This window comes from Podarcis gaigeae (genome assembly GCF_964106915.1).
Source record: "Podarcis gaigeae genome assembly, chromosome: 11".
NCBI lineage: Eukaryota > Metazoa > Chordata > Lepidosauria > Squamata > Lacertidae > Podarcis > Podarcis gaigeae.
The window spans coordinates 62,102,289-62,123,796 of record NC_139687.1 but is presented as its reverse complement, the minus strand read 5'-3'; the positions used below and the strand labels follow the sequence as shown (position 1 = coordinate 62,123,796).

Below are 21,508 nucleotides of genomic sequence, written 5' to 3'. Positions count from 1 at the left end.
TTTTCTTATTCTGTAAGTTAGATCTGCAAGCTACACATATTCCATCAGTTTAAGTTGCCATTCTTCTTTGGTTGGGACCTCGCTTATTTCCATTTTGGGGCTAACAAAACATGGGCCGCCATAGTAGCATACATAAATAACCCTTTTTGACACCTGGGAAGCTTTTAGGGGTCACTTCCAGCTCTACAATTCTATGATTCTATGACTTATTAAAAAATATTTATTGATGCTTTTGAATTCTGGTGCTGGAGGAGACTCTTGAGAGTCCCATGGACTGCAAGAAGATCAAACTTATCCATTCTTAAGGAAATCAGCCCTGAGTGCTCACTGGAAGGACAGATCCTGAAGCTGAGGCTCCAAGACTTTGGCCACCTCATGAGAAGAGAAGACTCCCTGGAAAAGACCCTGATGTTGGGAAAGATGGAGGGCACAAGGAGAAGGGGATGACAGAGGACCAGATGGTGGGACAGTGTTCTCGAAGCTACCAACATGAGTTTGACCAAACTGCAGGAGGCAGTGGAAGACAGGAGGGCCTAGCGTGCTCTGGTCCAGGGGGTCATGAAGAGGCGGACACAACCAACAACAACAACAATTTCATTTTTAAAAATGTCAAAGCAACTTACAATTATGTATGCATAAAACCATACAGCTGAAATCCATATTTGAAAAGGTTAAAAGCAGGCATTGATTAGGCATACGAGTTACCAGAAAAGAGATTCTGACTTGTAACTTGAACCCATTGGTAATCCAGCCTTGAGGTTTGGAAGGCATAGACTGCAGTGCTCTCAGGCTATTCCTGTCCAGGAACGACCATCGTTGGTGAACCAGGCAGAGCTGGTAAACCAGCCTGTGATCCCCATTGACTCTTATTCCCTGCCCCTGACAGTAGAGATGGAACATAATTTTCTATAGGTTAAGGTAAAGGGACCCCTGACCATTAGGTCCAGTCGTGGCCGACTCTGGGGTTGCGGCGCTCATCTCGCTTTATTGGCCGAGGGAGCCAGCGTACAGCTTCCGGGTCATGTGGCCAGCAGGACTAAGCCGCTTCTGGCAAACCAGAGCAGCACACGGAAACGCCATTTACCTTCCCGCCAGAGCAGTACCTATTTATCTACTTGCACTTTGATGTGCTTTTAAACTGCTAGGTGGGCAGGAGCAGGGACCGAGCAACGGGAGCTCATCGCGTTGCGGGGATTCGAACTGCCGACCTTCTGATTGGCAAGTCCTAGGCTCTGTGGTTTAACCCACAGCACCACCCGTGTCCCATAATTTTCTATAAGAGGCATTAAAAAAAGAAAAAGTACCTGCTGAGATAGGCAGCAGTTTTTACGCACTTAATTTCACATGTCCTGAATCATTCACCTACATTGGATGTCCCTGTTGAGTTCCAGCATCGTGAGAGAGAGAGAAGTTTTTCTCCATCTGCTCTCTCCATGCAATACAGGATTTTTACACGCTCCTATCACCTCTTTAAACAGAGAAGTCCCCAAAGCTGTGACATTTCCTCCTGGGGAAGTTGCCGAAACCACTCAATCATTTTGGTGGCCCTTTTCTGACCCTTTTCCAAATCTACAGCATCCGTTCTTAGGCGAGGCGACCAGAACTGCCCACGGTACGGCAAACACAGTAGTGCCATAGATTTGTATAACAAACGCTTTGGTCCTCAGTGTCGCGTTCCTTCCTCTTTTTTTGCCCCTTCTGGGCTTTCCATCCTCAATCCTGGTTGCAAAACTCTCCCATCTCCTTTTTAAATCGCAGAGAGGATCAACCCGGTCTTCATCGGTGACAACAGGTACGCAACGTGGAGAACGGGGCCCTACAACAGCGCGGCGTGGAATCGATACACCACATACCTTCCACGGATCCCTCGGGTAAGCCTCGTGACTCCGCGGAGATCTGGGGGGGGGGTGAAGGTCCGAAAGGAGGCCCCTGCTGTGGACAGGAACTGCCCCTGCACACCTGGTAGCAGAGCGGCAGAGGGCCGGGCTGCAGCGAAGTCGCTCTTAAGCAAGGCGACTCTTAGCAAGTAATATCCAAGGCAATCACATAAACAGAAACTCTAGAAGTCACAAAATATGCACTCTTAATGGATTCTCTAGAAAGCATAAAACCAAATAAATATGTCTTATAACCACTGACGTATGACCACTGCTCCATAGCAATTGTTGTTATACCGTATTTTTCACTCCATAAGATGCACCTGACCATAAGATGCACCTAGTTTATAGAGGGGGAATGCAAGGGGGAAAAATATTCTTTAAAGGGAGCGCTGAGCAGGGCCTGTATGCATCCCAGGCTCTGCTCAGCGCTCCCTTTCACGAGCCGCGTGGAGTGTGTGTGCGGCGCTTGCACCTTTTCCTTGGGGAAAAGGCCCCAAAAGCCACACACACGCTCCACGCGGCTTGTGAAAGGGAGTGCTGAGCAGAGCCTCCCGCCTGTATTCGCTCCATAACACACACACACATTTCCCTTTACTTTTTAGGAGGGAAAACATGTGTCTTATGGAGCGAAAAACACAGTACTTTTCCATTCACCATATATATGGATTTATGAAGCAATTCTGTATCCTTCTGCTGCGCTGAAGAAGAATTCCACGAAACAGTGGGTATATCCGGAATCACTGTTCACAACGTCTGTTTGCGAACTACTTTGGGAGCGTTGGACGCCATAGACAAAGCTTTACAGCTTGTTTTCACCAGATAAGAATCTGATACACTGCTGCTTTCAGAGACTTGCATAGTCTTCAAAGACTTTCAGAGACTTATAAGACTTATGTTTATTTGGTTTTATGTGTTCTAGAGAATCCCTTAAGAGTGCATATTTTGTGACTTCCAGAGATTCAGAAGTTTTCTGTTTATGTGATTTCATATATTTCATGTTATATAAAGAGTGTATATCGATATTGTATCATTGTATTTGGTCATGGTGTTGGCTTGGATAGTGCTGACTATTGTTGGCAACACAGGGGTTAAATTGTTTGGTTACTCTTAAGGAAGGCCAGCTCCACCATCAGACAGAGCCGGGCAGCAGCCTTGGGCGGCAGGTGCTTGTGGTGAGGAATTATAGAGTTGGAAGGGACCCCAGAGGTCCTCTAGTCCACCCCTCTCCTGCAATGCTCCGCTAAAGCGTCGCTGACAGATGACCACCCAACCTCTGCTTAAAAACCTCCAAGGAAGGAGAGCCCAGCACCTTCTAAAGGAGTTGCTCCCACTGTCAAACAGCGTCCCCCAGCTTAAATTTGTGCAGCTGGTTCTTCCGGCCTAGAGGAAGAAGAGGAGGAGTTTGGATTTGATATCCCACTTTATCACTACTCTAAGGAGTCTCAAAGCGGCTAACAATCTCCTTTCCTTTCCTCCCCCACAACAAACACTCTGTGAGGTGAGTGGGGCTGAGAGACTTCAGAGAAGTGTGACTGGCCCAAGGTCACCCAGCAACTGCATGTGGAGGAGCAGGGAAGCGAACTTGGTTCACCAGATTACGAGTCCACCGCTCGTAACCACTACACCACACTGGCAGAACCTTACATTGGTTCCTCGTGAAATTCCTCTCCCCAGTTTGGGCCCCGGTTCTCCTGCCTCCATGGAGCATTGAGGGGGACATGGGGTCCTGAACTTGAGCATTGCGCTGCATCGTGCCAAATGCACATGTCCCTGCATAAATCCCAGAGAAACGGGCTCACGCTGTTGCAATCTTTCCTTGCAGGAGGCTGGGTTAGAGTCGATCCTTCGTGGGATGCCCATGCAATACCCTCCGAAACCTGAGCGTCTCAACAATTACGGTAACTCCTCTGTGATCTTGCACGTCCTGCCTGGTTTAGGAACATAGTAAAGTTAAAGGGACCCCTGACCATTAGGTCCGGTCATGGTCGACTCTGGGGTTGTGCCGCTCATCTCGCTTTATTGGCCGAGGGAGCCAGCGTACAGCTTCCGGGTCATGTGGCCAGCATGACTAAGCCGCTTCTGGCGAACCAGAGCAGCGCACGGAAACGCCGTTTACCTTCCCACCAGAGTGGTACCTATTTATCTACTTGCACTTTGACGTGCTTTCGAACTGCTAGGTGGGCAGGAGCAGGGACCGAGAAACGGGAGCTCACCCCGTCGCAGGGATTCGAACCGCCGACCTTCTGATCGGCAAATCCTAGGCTCTGTGGTTTAACTCACAGCCCCACCTGCGTCCCTGTTTAGGAACATAGGAACCTGCTTTATACTGAATCAATGCTGTCTGTCTGCACTGATGGACAGAGGCTCTCCAGGGTTTCAGGCAGGAAAACTTTCCTAGCCTTGCCCAGAAAGGTTGGGTATTGAACCACAACCTTCTTCATACAGAGCTAATATTCTATGCCTGAGCTATGGCCCTTCCCTTAGTTTGCTCCACGTCATCCTGCAGGTCTCTTAGTTACCCATCATTGTCCTTAAAGCCCATCTGATCCAGCATTCAATCTCATAGAATCATAGAATCATAGAGTTGGAAGAGACCACAAGGGCCATTGAGTCCAACCCCCTGCCAAGCAGGAAACACCATCAGAGCACTCCTAACATATGGTTGTCAAGCCTCTGCTTAAAGACCTCCAAAGAAGGAGACTCCACCACACTCCTTGGCAGCAAATTCCACTGTCGAACAGCTCTTACTGTCAGGAAGTTCTTCCTAATGTTTAGGTGAAATCTTCTTTCTTGTAGTTTGAATCCATTGCTCCGTGTCCGCTTCTCTGGAGCAACAGAAAACAACCTTTCTCCCTCCTCTATGTGACATCCTTTTATATATTTGAACATGGCTATCATATCACCCCTTAACCTCCTCTTCTCCAGGCTAAACATGCCCAGCTCCCTTAGCCGTTCCTCATAAGGCATCGTTTCCAGGCCTTTGACCATTTTGGTTGCCCTCCTCTGGACACGTTCCAGTTTGTCAGTGTCCTTCTTGAACTGTGGCTCTCCAGTCACCAGATGCTTGGGGGGGTCATAAAGACCAGCAGCTCATCTTTTGAGAGTATACTCCCTCTGAACCTGGAGAGTTTAACTGTCTTGGCCTAATAGCCGTCGGCAAGTTTCGTCATCTGTCAGCTTGGATAACAATCCCTTTTAAAGGCACCTAGCTAGCAGCTATTGTCATCACAAGCAATCATTGCGAATGCCCCTAGTTTAAATTGAGCTGTGATTCCTACACTGCAGGGGGTTGGTCTAGATGGCCCATGGGTTCCCTTCCAATTCTGCAATTCTGTGCACTGCGAGAAAAAGGGCTTCCTTTTCTCTGTTGCCCTGAACCAACTGGTTTACTTGGCTGGCTGGCAGGCAACCTGCGTCCGAGTGTTCACTTCACTGTAGTAATAATAATAATAATAACAATAATAATAATAATAATAGTTTGTACCCCACCCATCTGGCTGGGTTTCCCCAGCCACTCTGGGTGGCTTCCAACAAAGATTAAAAATACATTAAAATGTCACACATTAAAAGCTTCCCTAAATAGGGCTGCCTTCAGATGTCTTCTAAATGTCAGGTAGTTGTTTATCTCTTTGACATCTAGTGGGAGGGTGCCACTACCGAGAAGGCCCTCTGCCTGGTTCCCTGTAACCTCACTTCTCGCAATGAGGGAACCGCCAGAAGGCCCTCGCCGCTGGACCTCAGTGTCTGGGCAGAACGATGGGGGTGGAGACGAGGCTGTTTAGGGCTTTAAAGGTCAACACCAACACTTTGATTTGTGCTCAGAAACATACTGGGAGCCAATGTTGGTCTTTCAAGACCGGTGTTATGTGGTCTCAGTCACCAGTTTAGCTGCCGCATTCTGGATTAGTTGTAGTTTCCAGGTCACCTTCAAAGGTAGCCCCACATAGAGCACATTGCAGTAGTCCAAGCGGGAGATAACCAGAGCATGCACCACTCTGGCGAGACAGTCCGCGGGCAGGGAGGGTCTCATCCTGCGTACCAGGTGGAGCTGGTAGACAGCTGCCCTGGACACAGAATTGACCTGCGCCTCCATAGACAGCTGTGAGTCCAAAATAACTCCCAGGCTGCGCACCTGGTCCTTCAGGACCAGGGAGTCCTCCACACCAGCCTGCCCCCTGCCCCCCAAGAACAGTACTTCTGTCTTGTCAGGATTCAACCTCAATCCATTGGCCGCCATCCATTCTCCAACCGCCTCCAGGCACTCGCACATAAAACTCCCTCCTAGTTTTCCAGGGGCACGAGCTCTCCTCTCTCTCTCTTCCCCACCCATTTTCTTCAGAACGGGAAGTGGTGGTAAACATGCTGAACAGCTTGTCTCGGAAGCAGCTTCCGTCCATACAGCACCGTTACACCATCCCGGGAAGAATGCCTTATCAAGGCTACTACAGCCCCTGCACGGGACGCCATTACTGCTTGCGAGGAATGGACTACTACGTCGACGGGGCGCCCACCAACGAGCGACAGATCAGCCAGCTAGTTGAGAAGATTGTAAGGTTCGGAGGGTTTTGCAGACCACACCCCAACTCCTCCCCCTCAGGGCTCTTGCAGGGGGGGGGCTTGGAAAGGGGGGCATAGAAAAGACTCTGTGCTGGGCGTGGGGGTAACCCATGAAACACAGTCCAGGTCCAGTCCAGAATCCAAAGGTTCTGCTAGGAGTCAGTCCGACAGGGCCAAGGTAGGGCACGAGGCAGGAAACCAGGCAAGGACAGGGACAGGATCTGGCATACAGCAATGTTGCTCCCGCAACCTGGGGCGGGGTCTGACAGCCTTTTATCTCTGGGGGGGTAACGGCCGGTCCTGATCCCCCGGCGACTCACCTCCCTGTTTCGCCCGAAGGCGAGCACTCCTCCTGCGAGTCCTCAGGTCTCTCCTTCTCTCAGACCTCAGTCTCTGCAGCTCAGGAGATGTTGGTGGGTTACTAGACCCAGGGGCCGCCTCAGCCTCCCCTGATCCAACAGGAGCAGCTGTAAGTGATGGCCCAGCTGGAGGCAACGAGGGAATCCCCACATCTGGAGCCAGGGCAGGCTCAGGCCCCTGACTCGGCCCAGCTGGTGCTTGTTGCAGGGGAACCTGTGCAGACTAGGACTCTTCAGGATCAGGCAACAGACTTGGTTCAGGTGATGCCTGAAGCAGAGGATCCAGTGCGGATTGAGACCCCTCTGGTTCCGAGTCTGAGCCCATGTCCCAGGCCATCACAGACTCCGCCATAAGCTCCTCATTGGAACATATACACAGGGTGCACACTGCAAGGTGTCCTCCTGTGGGGTGGGTTTTAATAGGTAGGAGAGGATAAATGAATTGCAATTCATCCCCCCAGGTGCCCACATGTTTGTGTTGAATGGACAGAACATCAGCTCACTGCTTGCATTTAAATGCGAGGCTGAGTTGAAAGTCCCGTCCTTAGCAGCAAATTAAAAGCGTATGAATTAGGCTGCAAAGCCTTCTTTTGAACAAGTCCAACTGCGGAGCAAGATGGTTCCCCCTTTTCTTGCCCCCCTTAACAAAGAATCAGACAGCAGGCTGTGAAGTAAGTTTAAAATGGAGTTTACTTACTCATAGCTATGCACTGGGTTGTCAGCAACCGCAGCAGTAAAAATTTGCAGGTAAAATACTTGCATTTGCAGAAGGAATAGCCTCAGGCATGCATGTGTGTGAGCTGGAGCAGTTAGACTAATAATAATAATAATAATAATAATAATAATAATAATAATAATAATTTATTATTTGTACCCCGCCCATCTGGCTGGGTCTCCCCAGCCACTCTGGGCAGCTTCCAACAAAGATTAAAAATACATTAAAATGTCACACATTAAAAACTTCCCTGAATATGTCTGTTCCGAGCACTGATCGAAGAGAGGGAAGGAGGGGGAACAGGAAATACAGTGGTGCCTCGCAAGACGAAAAGAATCCGTTCCGCGATTCTCTTCATCTAGCGGTTTTTTCGTCTTGCGAAGCAAGCCCATTGACGGCTTATCGGATTAGCGCTATTAGCGGCTTAGCGGCTTTTAGTGGCTTTTAGCGGCTTATCGGCTTATCGGATCAGCTGATAAGCGGCTTAGCGGCTTAGAAAAGGGGGGGAGGGGAAAAAAGTCGGAAAAACTCTCAAGACATTTCGTCTTGCGAAGCAAGCCCATAGGGAAATTTGTTTTGCGAAGCGCCTCCAAAACGGAAAACCCGCTAGACGAAAGGCGTCGTCTTGCGAGGCGTTCGTCTTGCGGGGCACCACTGTACTTTTACTGTATTTTTGGTTTCTATGGAGGCCGCCCAGAGTGGCTGAGGAGGCCCAGCCAGATGGGCGGGGTATAAATAATAAATTATTATTATTATTATTATTATTATTATTATTATTATTATTATGTTCCTTTCCCCTCCTGTCCTGAGGGGGAAATGACCTCACACACAGAGCCCTCTCTACCAATTACATGTCTATGGCTTGAGTCTTCCTATCAGCAATACAGCTCTGTGATCTTAACTCCTACACATGCTAACTGGCAAGAATATGTGTTGTTAGATTTGGCTGCTAATCTCCCACAAGCCCCTTCTCGGGCAAATGCAGCAATTGCATGCACAGTTTTATTAAAGCACCCAAAGTCCCATCTTCGATTCAAAGGTTTTCAAAACTATCTCTCGGTCGAGGTTTGGTGAAGATGCCAGCGGTCATCTCTTTGGCAATACAGTGGTACCTCCGGTTACAAACAGGATCCGTTCCGGAGTCCCGTTCACAACATGAGCAGAATGCATCCCGTGTCTGTGCGTGCATGGGTCACGATTCGTCGCGTCTGTGCATGCGCGTGACGTCATTTTGAGTGTCTGCGCATGTGCGAGCGGCGAAACCTGGAAGTAACCCTTTCCAGTACTTCTGGGTTGCCACGGGACGCAACCTCAAAACGTTCAACATGAAGCAAACGCAACACGAGGTATGATTGTAGGCCAATTCAACTAGGCCATTGCGCAGGCAGTGGTACCCACCCCGACCCCGACCCCGACCCCCTGATGTGCTTGGTTTTCCCTTGAACTTCTCGCTCTGCAATACCTTTGGAAAAGCGCTGCTTGTCTTTCATCTGTCGAATAGGTTTCTCCTGCGCCAACCCCAAATCCATAGTCCGCCAGGCCAGCTCTCTGCATGCTCAGTCGCAGCTGCATACACTGACTCTGTGAAAGACAAAGCTACACATCCTTCTTTATAACTGCCGTAAGAAAGGGGACCGTTTCCAAACATAAAGACATACCCACCAGGTTCCCTTGTAATCTTTAGCGCCTCCAGCCTGGTCAGCAACCCATCAGCCTAACAGTTCATAGTCAAGGTAAAGGGACCGCTGACCATTAGGTCCAGTTGTGGACGACTCTGGGGTTGCGGCGCTCATCTCGCTTTATTGGCCGAAGGAGCCAGCGTACAGCTTCTGGGTCATGTGGCCAGCAGGCGAACCAGAGCAGCACACGGAAACGCTGTTTACCTTCCTGCTGGAGCAGTACCTATTTATCTACCTGCACTTTGACGTGCTTTCAAACTGCTAGGTTGGCAGGAGCAGGGACCGAGCAACGGGAGCTCAACCCATCGCGGGGATTTGAACCGCTGACCTTCTGATCAGCAAGCTGTGGTTTAACCCACAGCGCTTTGCTCCTCTTTTTATGAGGGCTCGGTCTGGTCTCGTTGTAGTGGTAAGGTGCAAATGTTTCCCTATTGTTGACCTGCACTGGTTGTGGTCAGGCAAGAGCTTTGATTCATGTTTGCTCTCCAGGAAATCGACGGTCATTGGTGTGGCTACTGTGTTGGCTTCTCGCAGCTTCAGGCTGTCAAGCAATTCAGCAACTTTCCTCCTTTGGCTTAGAATATAAGATCCATCCTCCTAAATTTTAATTCTGACACCCCAATAGTGGGAGCCACTTCCTAGTTCTTTCACCTCCACTTCTTTGCCTTATTATTATTATTATTATTATTATTATTATTATTTATTTGTATCCTGCCCATCTGGCTGGGTTTCCCCAGCCACTCTGGGTGACTTCCAACAAAGATTAAAAATACATTAAAATGTCACACATTGAAAACTTCCCTGAACTGGGCTGCCTTCAGATGTCTTCTAAATGTCAAGTAGTTGTTTATCTCTTTGACATCTGATGGGAGGGCGTTCCACAGGGCAGGCGCCACCACCAGGAAGTCCCTCTGCCTGGTTCCCTGTAACCTCACTTCTCGCAGCGAGGGAACCGCCAGAAGGCCCTCGCAGCTGGACCTCAGTGTCCGGGCTGGACAATGGGGGTGGAGACGCTCCTTCAGGTATACAGGACTGAGGCCGTTTAGGGCTTTAAAGGTCAGCACCAACACTTTGAATTGTGCTCGGAAACGTACTGGGAGCCAATGTAGGTCTTTCAGGACCTAAGTGTCTTAAGTGGCCAGCAGCCTGGGAGGGAGGGGTCAATTAGCCATGATTGTTAATTCACCATGATTGTTAAGTGGAACCTCCATGTGCAAAAGCAGTGTACCTCTACTGGGAACCAAAAACAACACACACACACACACCCAACACATTAGGAAATGGTCATCAACTTTGCGCCCTGGCTGTGAGAAGCTGTTGACCACTCTTGTTCACAGAACACTGGGCTGGTTGGGTCTTGGTCTGATCCTGCAATGCAGCTCTTCTCTATAGTGTCCTGCCTTCCCCTCCAAGTTCTTCCCCATGGCTCTAGCTCTGATCCACCTGCCTCCCCGCTGAGATGCCAGCCAAGCTCTCCTGCAGCCCTTTAATGGCAACCTCTCTCTTTCCCCCACTGCTCTCCCAGGAATTTCCCGTACTACGACCACCACCACGAGATGACTCTTTGTGCACGAATGCCCGACCTGCCGCCTGGTTTCCCGTATATGAACCTTAGGTAAGGAACCCAGACAGGTTTGGTGACGGGAAGGAGCTGGGCTGGGGAAGCGTGGTTGCTCACAAGGGATGTGTGTTGCCAAACCTCGTGATAGGATAGGGACCAAGGATAGCTTGGTTGCCAGCGAACCAGATTATTATTATTATTATTATTATTATTATTATTATTATTATTATTATTATTATTTTATTTATACCCCGCCCTTCCCAGCCAGAGCCAGGCTCAGGGTGGCTAACACCAATAAAATCACAGTAAAAACATAATGGGGGGAAAGAGGGGGGGGACCAATTTAAAATACAGGTTAAAATGCAGTTTAAAATGCAGCCTCATTTTAAAATAGCAGATAAATCAAGACCATAAGGGAAGGGAAACATAAGGGTCAGACCGAGTCCAAACCAAAGGCCTGGTGGAACAGCTCTGTCTTGCAGGCCCTGCGGAAAGATGTCAAGTCCCGCAGGGCCCTGGTCTCTTGGGACAGAGCGTTCCACCACATCGGGGCCAGTGCTGAAAAGGCCCTGGCCCTAGTTGGGACCAAGCTAACCTCCTTGAGGCTCGGGACCTCCAAAGTGTTGTTATTTGTGGATGTTAAGGTCCTCCGCGGGGCATACCAGGAGAGGCGGTCCCGTAGGTACGTGGGTCCTAGCCCACATAGGGCTGTAATGGTCAAAACCAGCCCCTTAAACCTGACCCTATACTCCCCCGGGATCCAGTACAGTTGGTAAAGCACTGGATGAATGTGATCCCATGACAAGGAACCCATAAGGAGCCTCGCCGCAGCATTCTGCACCCGCTGGAGTTTCTGGGTCAGCTTCAAGGGCAGCCCCGTGTAGAGAGAGTTATAATAATCAAGCCTGGAGGTGACCGTCGCATGGATCACTGTGGCCAGATCAGGGCGAGAAAGGTAAGGGACCAACTGCTTGATATGGCGGAGATGGAAAAATGCCACCTTGGATAGGATCTGTGCCTGTTGGATCCGGTCAAGGGAGACTAGGTTACACCATCAATCTTGGTTGACTGGTACAACTGAAACACAGATGCTACCTTCTGCTGTGGGATGAGCGCAAGCCTGCCTTGTTCCAGCAGGAGCAATGAGGCTGTCAGACAAGGGAGGTTTCAAAAGTCACACAGCGGACCTCTGGGCGATGTTTTCAGCACTGGCTCTCTAGTGCGTCTTTCTCAAGAGACAGTGGAGTGCGCCTCCAGGAGTGAAGTCAAACCACTGCGTCAGCAGCACCAAAGTGACCTCCTTGGGGTGCGAGCTTGGGGAGTGTGTCAGTGGTGTCACAACAGGGGGCAACGCACCCCGGGTGCCATGTCTGGGGGGATGACAAGAAGACACCCCGCGAGGGCTCGTGGCAGCGTGGGCAGCCATTGCGCCACTGCAGATGCATGTGGAGGATCCCGCAGCCAGCGAATAGAGGATCCCAGTGCCAGCAGCAAAGCACTATGTACAGCGCATGTGCAGCGTCACACACATGTGCTGTACAGTGGCATAGCGTGGGTTGTCAGCACCCGGGGCAAGGCAAGTAATTTGCGCCCCCTAACCCGTGGATTTGCACCCCCTAACCATACCCCCCCCAGATGTTGCGCCTGGTGCGGCCAGCCCCCCCTGCACCCCCCACGCTACGCCACTGGTGCTGTACGTAACGACGACGCACATGCGCTGTACATAGAGGTTTGCCACCAGCGTTGCTCCAGCGCTGGACTGACAGTGCCGTGATCCTCCACATGCAGCTGGAGCGGCAACGGAAAGGTCCTGTCACCGTCCATGTGGACATGTGCCCTACATTGTGATGCCCCACCCTAGGTGTCACAACGCCCTTGTTCGCCCCTGCAGTGTGTAAGGGTGGTCCCAGACAACAGGACCCCCTTCTCACCCTCACTGATGAGGGCTTGAGACCTATCGGCTGCCCTCACCTGGCTTAGCCAGTCAAAGCTGCTCCCAGGAAATGGACACTGTTTTGTGCTGGCAACTTCTAGGAGCCACGGGTAAGAGCTGAGTGCAGGGTGAGGACCAAAGGTGGACAGACTATTTCAGAAGTAGCACAACGTGTGTCCACCCACCCCATAGGTAAAGGTAAAGGGACCCCTGACCGTTAGGTCCAGTCACAGACGACTCTGAGGTTGCAGCACTCATCTCGCTTTATTGGCCGAGGGAGCCGGCGTACAGCTTCCGGGTCATGTGGCCAGCATGACTAAGCCGCTTCTGGCGAACCAGAGCAGCGCACAGAAACGCTGTTTACGTTCCCGCCGGAGCGGTACCTATTTATCTACTTGCACTTTTTGGGGTGCTTTCTAACTGCTAGGTTGGCAGGAGCTGGGACCGAGCAACGGGAGCTCACCCCGTCGCGGGGATTCGAACCGCCGACCTTCTGAACAGCAAGTCCCAGGCTCTGTGGTTTAAGCCACAGCGCCACCTGCGTCCCTCCCCCACCCCATACACCCCTCTGCAAGGTTTATCTGAAGAATATCAGAAGATATACTGCAGGGATTGACTAAGCCATTCTTCCACAGCCTAGTGCTTTCCAGATGTTTTGGTCCCCCCAGCTGGCTGCGGCTGATGGGAATCGTAATCCGAAACATCTGGAGGGCACGAGACTGGCAAAGGCTGCCGTAGCAATTGCTTCTGTGCATCTGTGTCTTGGAAATGAGGTGGATTTCTCTGTTTGCCAGGCAGTTGGAGGCTACCTCTCTCTGCCAGTACAAATAAAATCTGGTTTTTCACTTTCCGAAATCCTTACATGGAGGGCATTTAATTGGGAGCTTCACCATGAAGGCAATGGGGAGGCAGTATGAACAATTTGACAGGTATGTGTTGAGCAGGCATGTCTCTCAATACCTGGGGGGAAATATATACTGTATTGGCCCGAATATAAGCCGCAATCCCCCCCCCCCAAATTCCAACCATGAAAAGTTAAAGTGTGGCTTAAATTTGCGACCTTACAAAAATTGGCTTTTACGATACTGCTGCCGAAATAGATATACGGTAAAACGGACCCAAAAAATGTTTTATTGCTTATTTGCGAGCTTGAGACTGTTCATTGGCCATTTGCAGGTGTGAGTGGCTGCGGAATTGAAGCAATTTAATACCAATTTGTGATTTTAGCAATTGTACGGTAACCTTTGTGGGCTTGCAAGATCAAAGGCTTAAATAGGCTCGGAGTTACAATTCTACCAACCGCAGCGATTTTCACCCTGTAACCCATGCATAGGCAAACTCCGGCCCTCCAGATGTTTGGGACTACAATTCCCACCATCCCTAGCTAACAGGACCAGTGGTCAGGGATGATGGGAATTGTAGTCCCAAATATCTGGAGGGCCGGAGTTTGCCTATGCCTGCTGTAACCCAATTTTAAGGGAGCGGCTTATATTCGGGTATTGTCTTTTTTTCTCCCCCCCCCCCCCCTTGAATTTTAAAGGTGTGGCTTATTTGTGGGTGCAGCTTATATTCGGGCCGATATGGTATATATCCACCTTTCCTTTTCCCTCCAGGGCCATTGGGGTGTTTTGGTGGTTCCAGATAAAACACCTATATGGATATAGCAGGACCACAACAGCAGTCAGGTGGGGGGCAAAGGGGAACAGCAACCAACTCTCAGCCCCAGGCCTTGGACATTTCCAGGTTTCGGATTCCTGCGATGTTGCAGCACTCACAAGAAAAGCCAGATTAGGACAAAAGCCTTGATTAGGATAAAGATTCGTTCTAAAGTTCACAGGATGCATAGATGGTTTGTTTACTGAAGACACTTCTAACCTGCCCTTTAAGCATAAAACAGGCCAGCAACAAAAGTTAAAAATTAAAAAGAAAGGCTAGAGGCTGTTGCTTACATTGCCATCTTGACACTTTAACCCCGTTTAACCAAATACGTTTCTCAGTGCAGCTTACAGAACTAATCAGTGCTAAGTAGTCCCTCTCCTCCAGCTCATACTCTAAAAAGACCTGGCAAAAAAGGGAAAAGGGAGGTGAAGGAAGATGCATAGATGTACTGTGTCTTGTGGGTCTCCATCCTAAGTTTTTCCTTGGTTGCACTCACAAAGACATAACACACAAGGAAAAAGGTAGAGGAGGGAAGATATATCCACCTTAAGCTTTTTCCTGGTCGCACTCATAATGTTCCTGCCCCTGAGAGGCCCTTCTTATTCATCCTCTCCTGGAGCTCTGCCCTGTGACTACCCTGTACTAGTCAGTTTGCCTTCTGTGTCTTGCAGAGCTTTCAGCGAGATGATCGCAATTGTGGCGTAAATTCTGAGCTTGGGTTGGCAGTTTTGAGTTCACGTCTGATTTCAGTATTTGCAGTTCCAAAAGTGTAGCAGTAAAATAACAAACCTCCAGGCGCGTGGACATATTGAGCGTCAAGAAAGTGATGTCATATCTTTGCAAAAGCTGAGCTGGTCCAAGTGTGACTGGTTAGATAAAGTCTGCTTAACAGCCCCCCCCCCCCCGTCCCCATGTCTCCTTGGATTCAGTGATGGAAGTGAAAATGAATGTGCCAAAAGAAGCACGTTCAAATTGCGTTTGAGAGGAATGCAGATTCCACCCCCACAGATGCAAATCAGTCCTACTTATGGAAAAAGGGAGTGTCTCGTGCAAAATTGCTCCGTTTGTGTGCTGACACCGGTCTGGAATCTGGAATCCTGTGCCAGAAGGAGAGGTGAATAGTCTGGAAGGGGAAGGAAGGAAGGAAGGAAGGAAGGAAGGAAGGAAGGAAGGAAGGAAGGAAGGAAGGAAGGAAGATGGAAAAGTGGTCCTTCAGAAATGAGTCATGGACATAATTAGCTCTTTAGGTTGTTTTTACTATCTCAGCCACCATCAAGGAAATAATGTTGAAGACAACGCAGAAATAGTACTTGACCTCAGTTAAACTTTCATATACAGTGGTACCTTGGTTTACAACCATAATCCATTCCGGAGGTCTGGTTGTAAAGCAAAGCAGGTTGTAACCCAAGGCGCGCTTTCGCCAATGGGGCTTCCCCCCCAAAAAAAATTGGTTGTAATTTTTTAAAAATGGGTTGTAATCCAAAAAAAGGGATACGCACTTCCGGGTTTGAGGTGGTTGTAATCCAAAATGGTTGCAAACCAAGATACCACTGTATACAATAAAAAAATACTTCACCAATGTGTTGGCACAAGGGAGAAAGAGGCAGCTATATGGGCTGTTGTGGTGGACATGTCCAAAGGTAGTAAATTTTGGGCAAGTGTTTAATGATATAAGTAAAATTACACATTTAAAGAGGGGAAACTTGAATGCTTGGTACAAGAGAGCATGCTTGGCGTATTGCCCTTATGGAAAAATGGGCTCACAAATCAGGACTGGCAAGAGGAACAAAGCACAAATATACCTTTGCGGGAGAAGGAGGGCTCTTCATTGCGTTTCCAAAATCTCCAGAAAACCAAAGACCAGTTTCAAAGGTTTATAGAGGTTTACTGTTCTAAGTCGTGGTGCACATATGGGAATACAGATTTACATAGTGAATTTTTGTGCGTCTCCAGAGAAATAAAGTTTTTTTTAAAAAAAAGTTAGTTATAAAATATTTGTTATAAATAAGTAAGTGTGCATCGCTACCAGCTAAGTACAATGGAGACAGCTTGGGAGGCCCCTTACTGAAATAATGTGAGAGAAAAATATGTCTGCATATTTCCTGCATCTCAAGGGGTTGGACTAGATGACCCGTGGAGTCCCTTCTCTACCATATTCTGATTCTGCATGTGGTGAGTGTGTATGTGGTCTGCACGTGTGTCGTATGGGGTTGTGTATCTCATATGTGGCCCATTAAGTTGTGTCTGACCAGCAATGGGACCCGGAGGTCAAAAAGACACACACACAATTGCAGTCTGCAAATCAAAGTCATATTCTGCTCCATGTAAAACCTTTTTTCTTTCTCTCTCCCTGCCAGGTGGGATACAAGCCATTTTAAGAAGGCTGGAGGGGCACAGAGGGACAGCTTTATCATTCATCCTGAATTTGTTTCGGAATCATTCCCCCATCCACCGTGTTGGTAGTAGAGAGTTGAGACAGGCTGCCATTAAAATTGCCGCTGGTGACTAACTGCGCCTCCGTCCGTCCCTTGGCCTCGCAGAGTTCCTCCTTTCACTTGTTGTTGTTTAGTCGTTTAGTTGTGTCCGCATCTTTGTGACCCCCTGGACCAGAGCACGCCAGGCCCTCGTGTCTTCCACTGCCTCCCGCAGTTTGGTCAAACTCATGCTGGTCGCTTCAAGAACACTGTCCCACCATCTCGTCCTCTGTTGTCCCTTCTCCTTGTGCCCTCCATCTTTCCCAACATCAGGGTCTTTTCCAGAGAGTCTTCTCTTCTCATGAGGTGGCCAAAGTCTTGGAGCCTCAGCTTCAGGATCTGTCCTTCCAGTGAGCACTCAGGGCTGATTTCCTTCAGAATGGATCGGTTTGATCTTCTTGCAGTCCATGGGACTCTCAAGAGTCTCCTCCAGCACCAGAATTCAAAAGCATCCATTCTTCGGCGATCAGCTTTCTTTATGATCCAGCTCTCACTTCCATACATCACTACTGGGAAAACCAGAGCTTAACTTTTGCAGCAACCAAATCACCGGCCGGGACCAAAGTGTGGCTCTTTCGGCCCAGGGAGCACAGCATCATCTTCCTCTCTACTCCACAAAAGGAGAGATTTTAATCTGGCTCAGAACCCATTACTGCCCTGTGGGGAGATTTGTGTGCAGCTAGATGGCTCTTGTGCAGGGGTCGGCAACCTAAGGCCCGTGGACCATGCCAAACCAGCACAGAGCAGAGCAGGGACCACCTTCTGTGACACTGGCCAGCTTCCCGTTGGCTGCAGGAGCTTCCCGCAGCCAATGGGAAGCTGCGCACGCCTCCTTAGCACCGGAAGGAGCACTGGAAATAGTGTTTGCGCATGAATGCATGCACGCACGCACGCACACACACACACACACTCCAGCCCACCGCAGTGTCTGCTGGACTGTGAACCAGCCCAAGACACAGAAACTTTGCCAACACCTGCTCTTGTGTAATAATAATAATTATTATTTATACCCAGCCCATCTGGCTGCGTTTCCCAAACCACTCTGGGCGGCTTCCAACAAAACACTAAAATACAATAACCTATTAAACGTTAAAAGCTTCCCTGAACAGGGCTGCCTTCAGATGTCTTCTAAAAGTCTGGGAGGTGTTGTTCTCTTTGACATCTGGTGGGAGGGCATTCCACAGGGCAGGTGCCACTACCGAGAAGGCCCTCTGCCTGGTTCCCTGTAACTTGGCTTCTCGCAGCGAGGGAACCGCCAGAAGGCCCTTGGAGCTGGACCTCAGTGTCCGGGTAGAACGATGGGGGTGGAGACGCTCCTTCAGGTCTACTGGGCCGAGGCTGTTTGGGGCTTTAAAGGTCAGCACCAACACTTTGAATTGTCCTCGAAAACATGTAACTCCAGCAGCCAGTTTCAAAAGCCCTAAGTGTCTTGTACAAATGTAACAATGGAAGAAGAGGCTGCTGAGTCAGCCCAGTGATCCATCTTAGTCCAGCATCCTGTTCTTACAGCAGCCAATCAGATGCCTATGAGAATCCCGCAAGCAGGATTTAAGAAGATTATGCTTCTGGTAAATGATCCATAATGCATTGGAAAAAAATATTTAAAAGTACTTTCTCAAAGAGAGAGAGAAAGAGAGTCCTTTCTGTTGGGGATAATTTAGACTGAAAATCCCAGGTGTCCAAAAAGTTATTTATGTATGCTACTACTGCAGCTCATGTTTTGTTAGCCCAAAAATGGAAAATGAGCGAGGTCCCAACTAAAGAAGAATGGCAACTTAAGTTGACAGAATATGCACAGCTTGCAGACTTTACATATATATATTAAGAGAACAAGAAGAACGTACATTTAGAGAAGATTGGAGAACGTTTATTGAATATATGGGAAATAATTGTGTACAGCTGAAAACGCTGGCAGAATTCAGATAAATTCAACAGTGTAAATAAGTCTTGATGGATGCAATAATGGAATACTGAATGGTATAGTTTTTGTAAAATATGCAGGCATTTAAGATATGTAAAATGAACCATGGAAAGAGAAGTGAAGTCACTGATATCTTAAGGATGTAAAAATGAGTATTTTAAATTGTAAAACAGAAAATTTAATAAAAATTATATACCAAAAAATACAGTAAGAAGATTCTGCTTCCAACCCCCAAAGTTATGCCTTGATGTGCTGCGATTCTTCCCCAGGCAGAAGCCTTTCCTAGATTGTTCTGTGCAGTGCTGTTGTTCGAATTCCATCATCAGCACCGCTTGGCTTCTGTCTGCATTGTTATCAGGGACAGCCAGGGCCTGATATACTATGAGAGCCTAGCAGACCCGATGAAGTCGCACAACTCAAATCATTCTATGATGCACCATGCAGGTATCGTGCACCATTTATCTAATTTTCATCCCCTGCAAATAATAATTTGCAAACTATAATAATAGAATCTTAGAGATGCAAGGGACCCAAAGGTTGTCTAGTCCAGCCCCCTGCAATGTAGGAATCTCAGCTAAAATGTTATTCACACTTTGACATGTGAGATAATCCAGTACAGCAATTTTATTTCAAATATGAGATGTAGTTGTTAATTTTTAAAAATAATAATAATGTTGTAATCTGTCATGGATAAACCCCATTGAAAAAGGTAAGAGTGATTTCCCAGGCCCCCATGACAGTTCAAGCTTCAGGGCCCCCCAAATGTAGGTCTGCCATTGGGAACACCCACACCTCCCCCCCCAAGACTTGCCCCAAAGGCTTATGAGGACTGTCGTTTCCCCCTTGCAGAGCTACAATTCCCAGCGCCCTTAACAAACTACAGGTCCCAGGATTGTTTGGGAGACGTCATGTGCTCTAAATGTGCATTGGATGTGCTTTAAATGTTCCTTGTGGATCTGCTCAGAGCATTATTGTTACATCTGGTACATCAAGCTCAATATTTTCATCAACTGGGTTTCAGAAGTGGTCCAGCTCCCAGGGCCTTCTGGCGGTTCCCTCACTGCAAGAAGGGAAGTTAGAGGGAACCAGGCAGAGGGCCTTCTCGGTGGTGGCACCCGCCCAGTGGAACGCCCTCCCACCAGATGTCAAGGAAATAAATAACTATCTGACTTTTAGAAGGCATCTGAAGGGAGCCCTGTTTAGGGAAGTTTTTAATGACTGATGTTTTAATGTATTTTCAGTCTTTTGTTGGTAGCCGCCCAGAGTGGCTGGGGAAACCAGATGGGCGGGGTATAAATGTATCATCATCATCATCATCATCATCATCATCATCAGGTGAGGCTGGGGACAGATCCTAGGACCTGTTGCATATTGTTAGCTCAGACTCATCACAGATCAGAGCTTTTCCTATCAGCTGAGGTCACCTTGTTTTCAGTCGAGACAATGCACACATTTTGTTGCAAGTCAAGCACTGAGATACTGAGTGATTCATACTTTTGTAAGCCAGCCCAACCCGGTTTATTGTGGAAGGAGTTTTTCTAGGTTCATTCGGCTCCATCAAATGAGACTACGAGACAGTGACCTTTTCTGTCCTCCTGCTCTGGAAGGTAGGACTCAAACCAATGGCTTCAATTCACAAGGAGCCATGGATTCTTTAGTTGAGATTCCTGCATTGCAGGGGGTTGGACTAGATGACCGCTGGAGATCCCTTCCAACAGTATGATTCTAGGATAAGCCAGGTCAGTTTCCTAACTGCCTGGAGTAATGCACCATCAGTAGGGGGACAAAAGAAATCAGAAATTTATTTTGTCCTTCTTACTTAATTTCATTCTTTATTTTCTTTTTTCTTTTTTGTTGTATGTTTCTTTTTTGTGTGTAGTGTTTGTGCATAAACTGTAATATGGCAAATAGTTGTGTAAATATGTGTTGAATGTTTAATAAAGATTTATTCAAAAAAGAAACATAAATGCCCCGTGGAGGACCTTTAGGTCCACAAATGACAACATTTTGGAGGTCCCAAGTCGCAAGGTGGTTAGATTGGTCTCAACTAGGGCCAGGGCATTTTCAGTACTGGTCCTGATTTGGTGGAACGCTCTGTCACAAGAGACCAGGGCCCTGCAGGACTTGACATCTTTCTGCAGGGCCTGCAAGACAGAGCTGTTCCACCTGGCCTTTGGTTTGGACTCAGTCTGACCCTTATGTTTCCCTCCTCTTATGGTTTTGATCTATGGGCTACTTTTAAAACGAGGCTGCATTTTAAATTACATTTTAACCTGTATTTTAAATTGCCCCCCCCCCCCAAATTATGTTTTTACTGTAATTTTACTGATGTTAGCCGCCCTGAGCCCGGCTCTGGCCGGGGAGGGCTGGGTATAAATAAAATTTATTATTATTTATTATTATTAAAAGAAAAGAAAAAAGAAAAGAAAGGTGATGAGAGGGGCCTCTGTGCCAGAAGGCAAATGGGTGAGTCCCCTCCTCCAGCTTTGAGTGAGTTGGAAGAAATAATAAAATAATAATAATAATAATAATAATAATAATAATAATAATAATAATAATAATTTATACCCCGCCCATCTGGCTGAGTTTCCCCAGCCAATCTGGGAGGCTCCCAGTCGAGTGTTAAAAACAATACAGAATTAAATATTAAAAACTTCCCTAAACAGGGGTGCCTTCAGATGTTTTTTAAAGATAGGATAGCTACTTATTTCCTTCACATCTGAAGGGAGGGCTTTCCAAAGGCCAGGCGCCACTACCGACAAGGCCCTGT

At 48.2% G+C, this 21,508-nt stretch overlaps 1 protein-coding gene across 3 annotated transcripts in view; it reads left to right on the top strand.

Annotated features, from left to right (window-relative positions):
• SPMIP6 (sperm microtubule inner protein 6) overlaps positions 1-16,852 on the top strand; it is a 31,887-nt gene extending 15,035 nt beyond the window's left edge. For 2 of the 3 annotated variants that reach the window (XM_083702936.1, XM_083702937.1), the window contains exons 3-7: positions 1,759-1,871; positions 3,703-3,778; positions 6,220-6,433; positions 10,716-10,805; positions 16,701-16,852. In XM_083702936.1, the coding sequence (XP_083559062.1) occupies positions 1,759-1,871; positions 3,703-3,778; positions 6,220-6,433; positions 10,716-10,805; positions 16,701-16,806 (599 nt within the window). In that variant the 3' untranslated portion in view covers positions 16,807-16,852. The remainder of the gene's footprint in view (positions 1-1,758; positions 1,872-3,702; positions 3,779-6,219; positions 6,434-10,715; positions 10,806-16,700) is intronic. The other variant, XM_083702938.1, reaches the window with a different exon arrangement.
• The last annotated feature ends 4,656 nt before the right edge of the window (positions 16,853-21,508 follow it).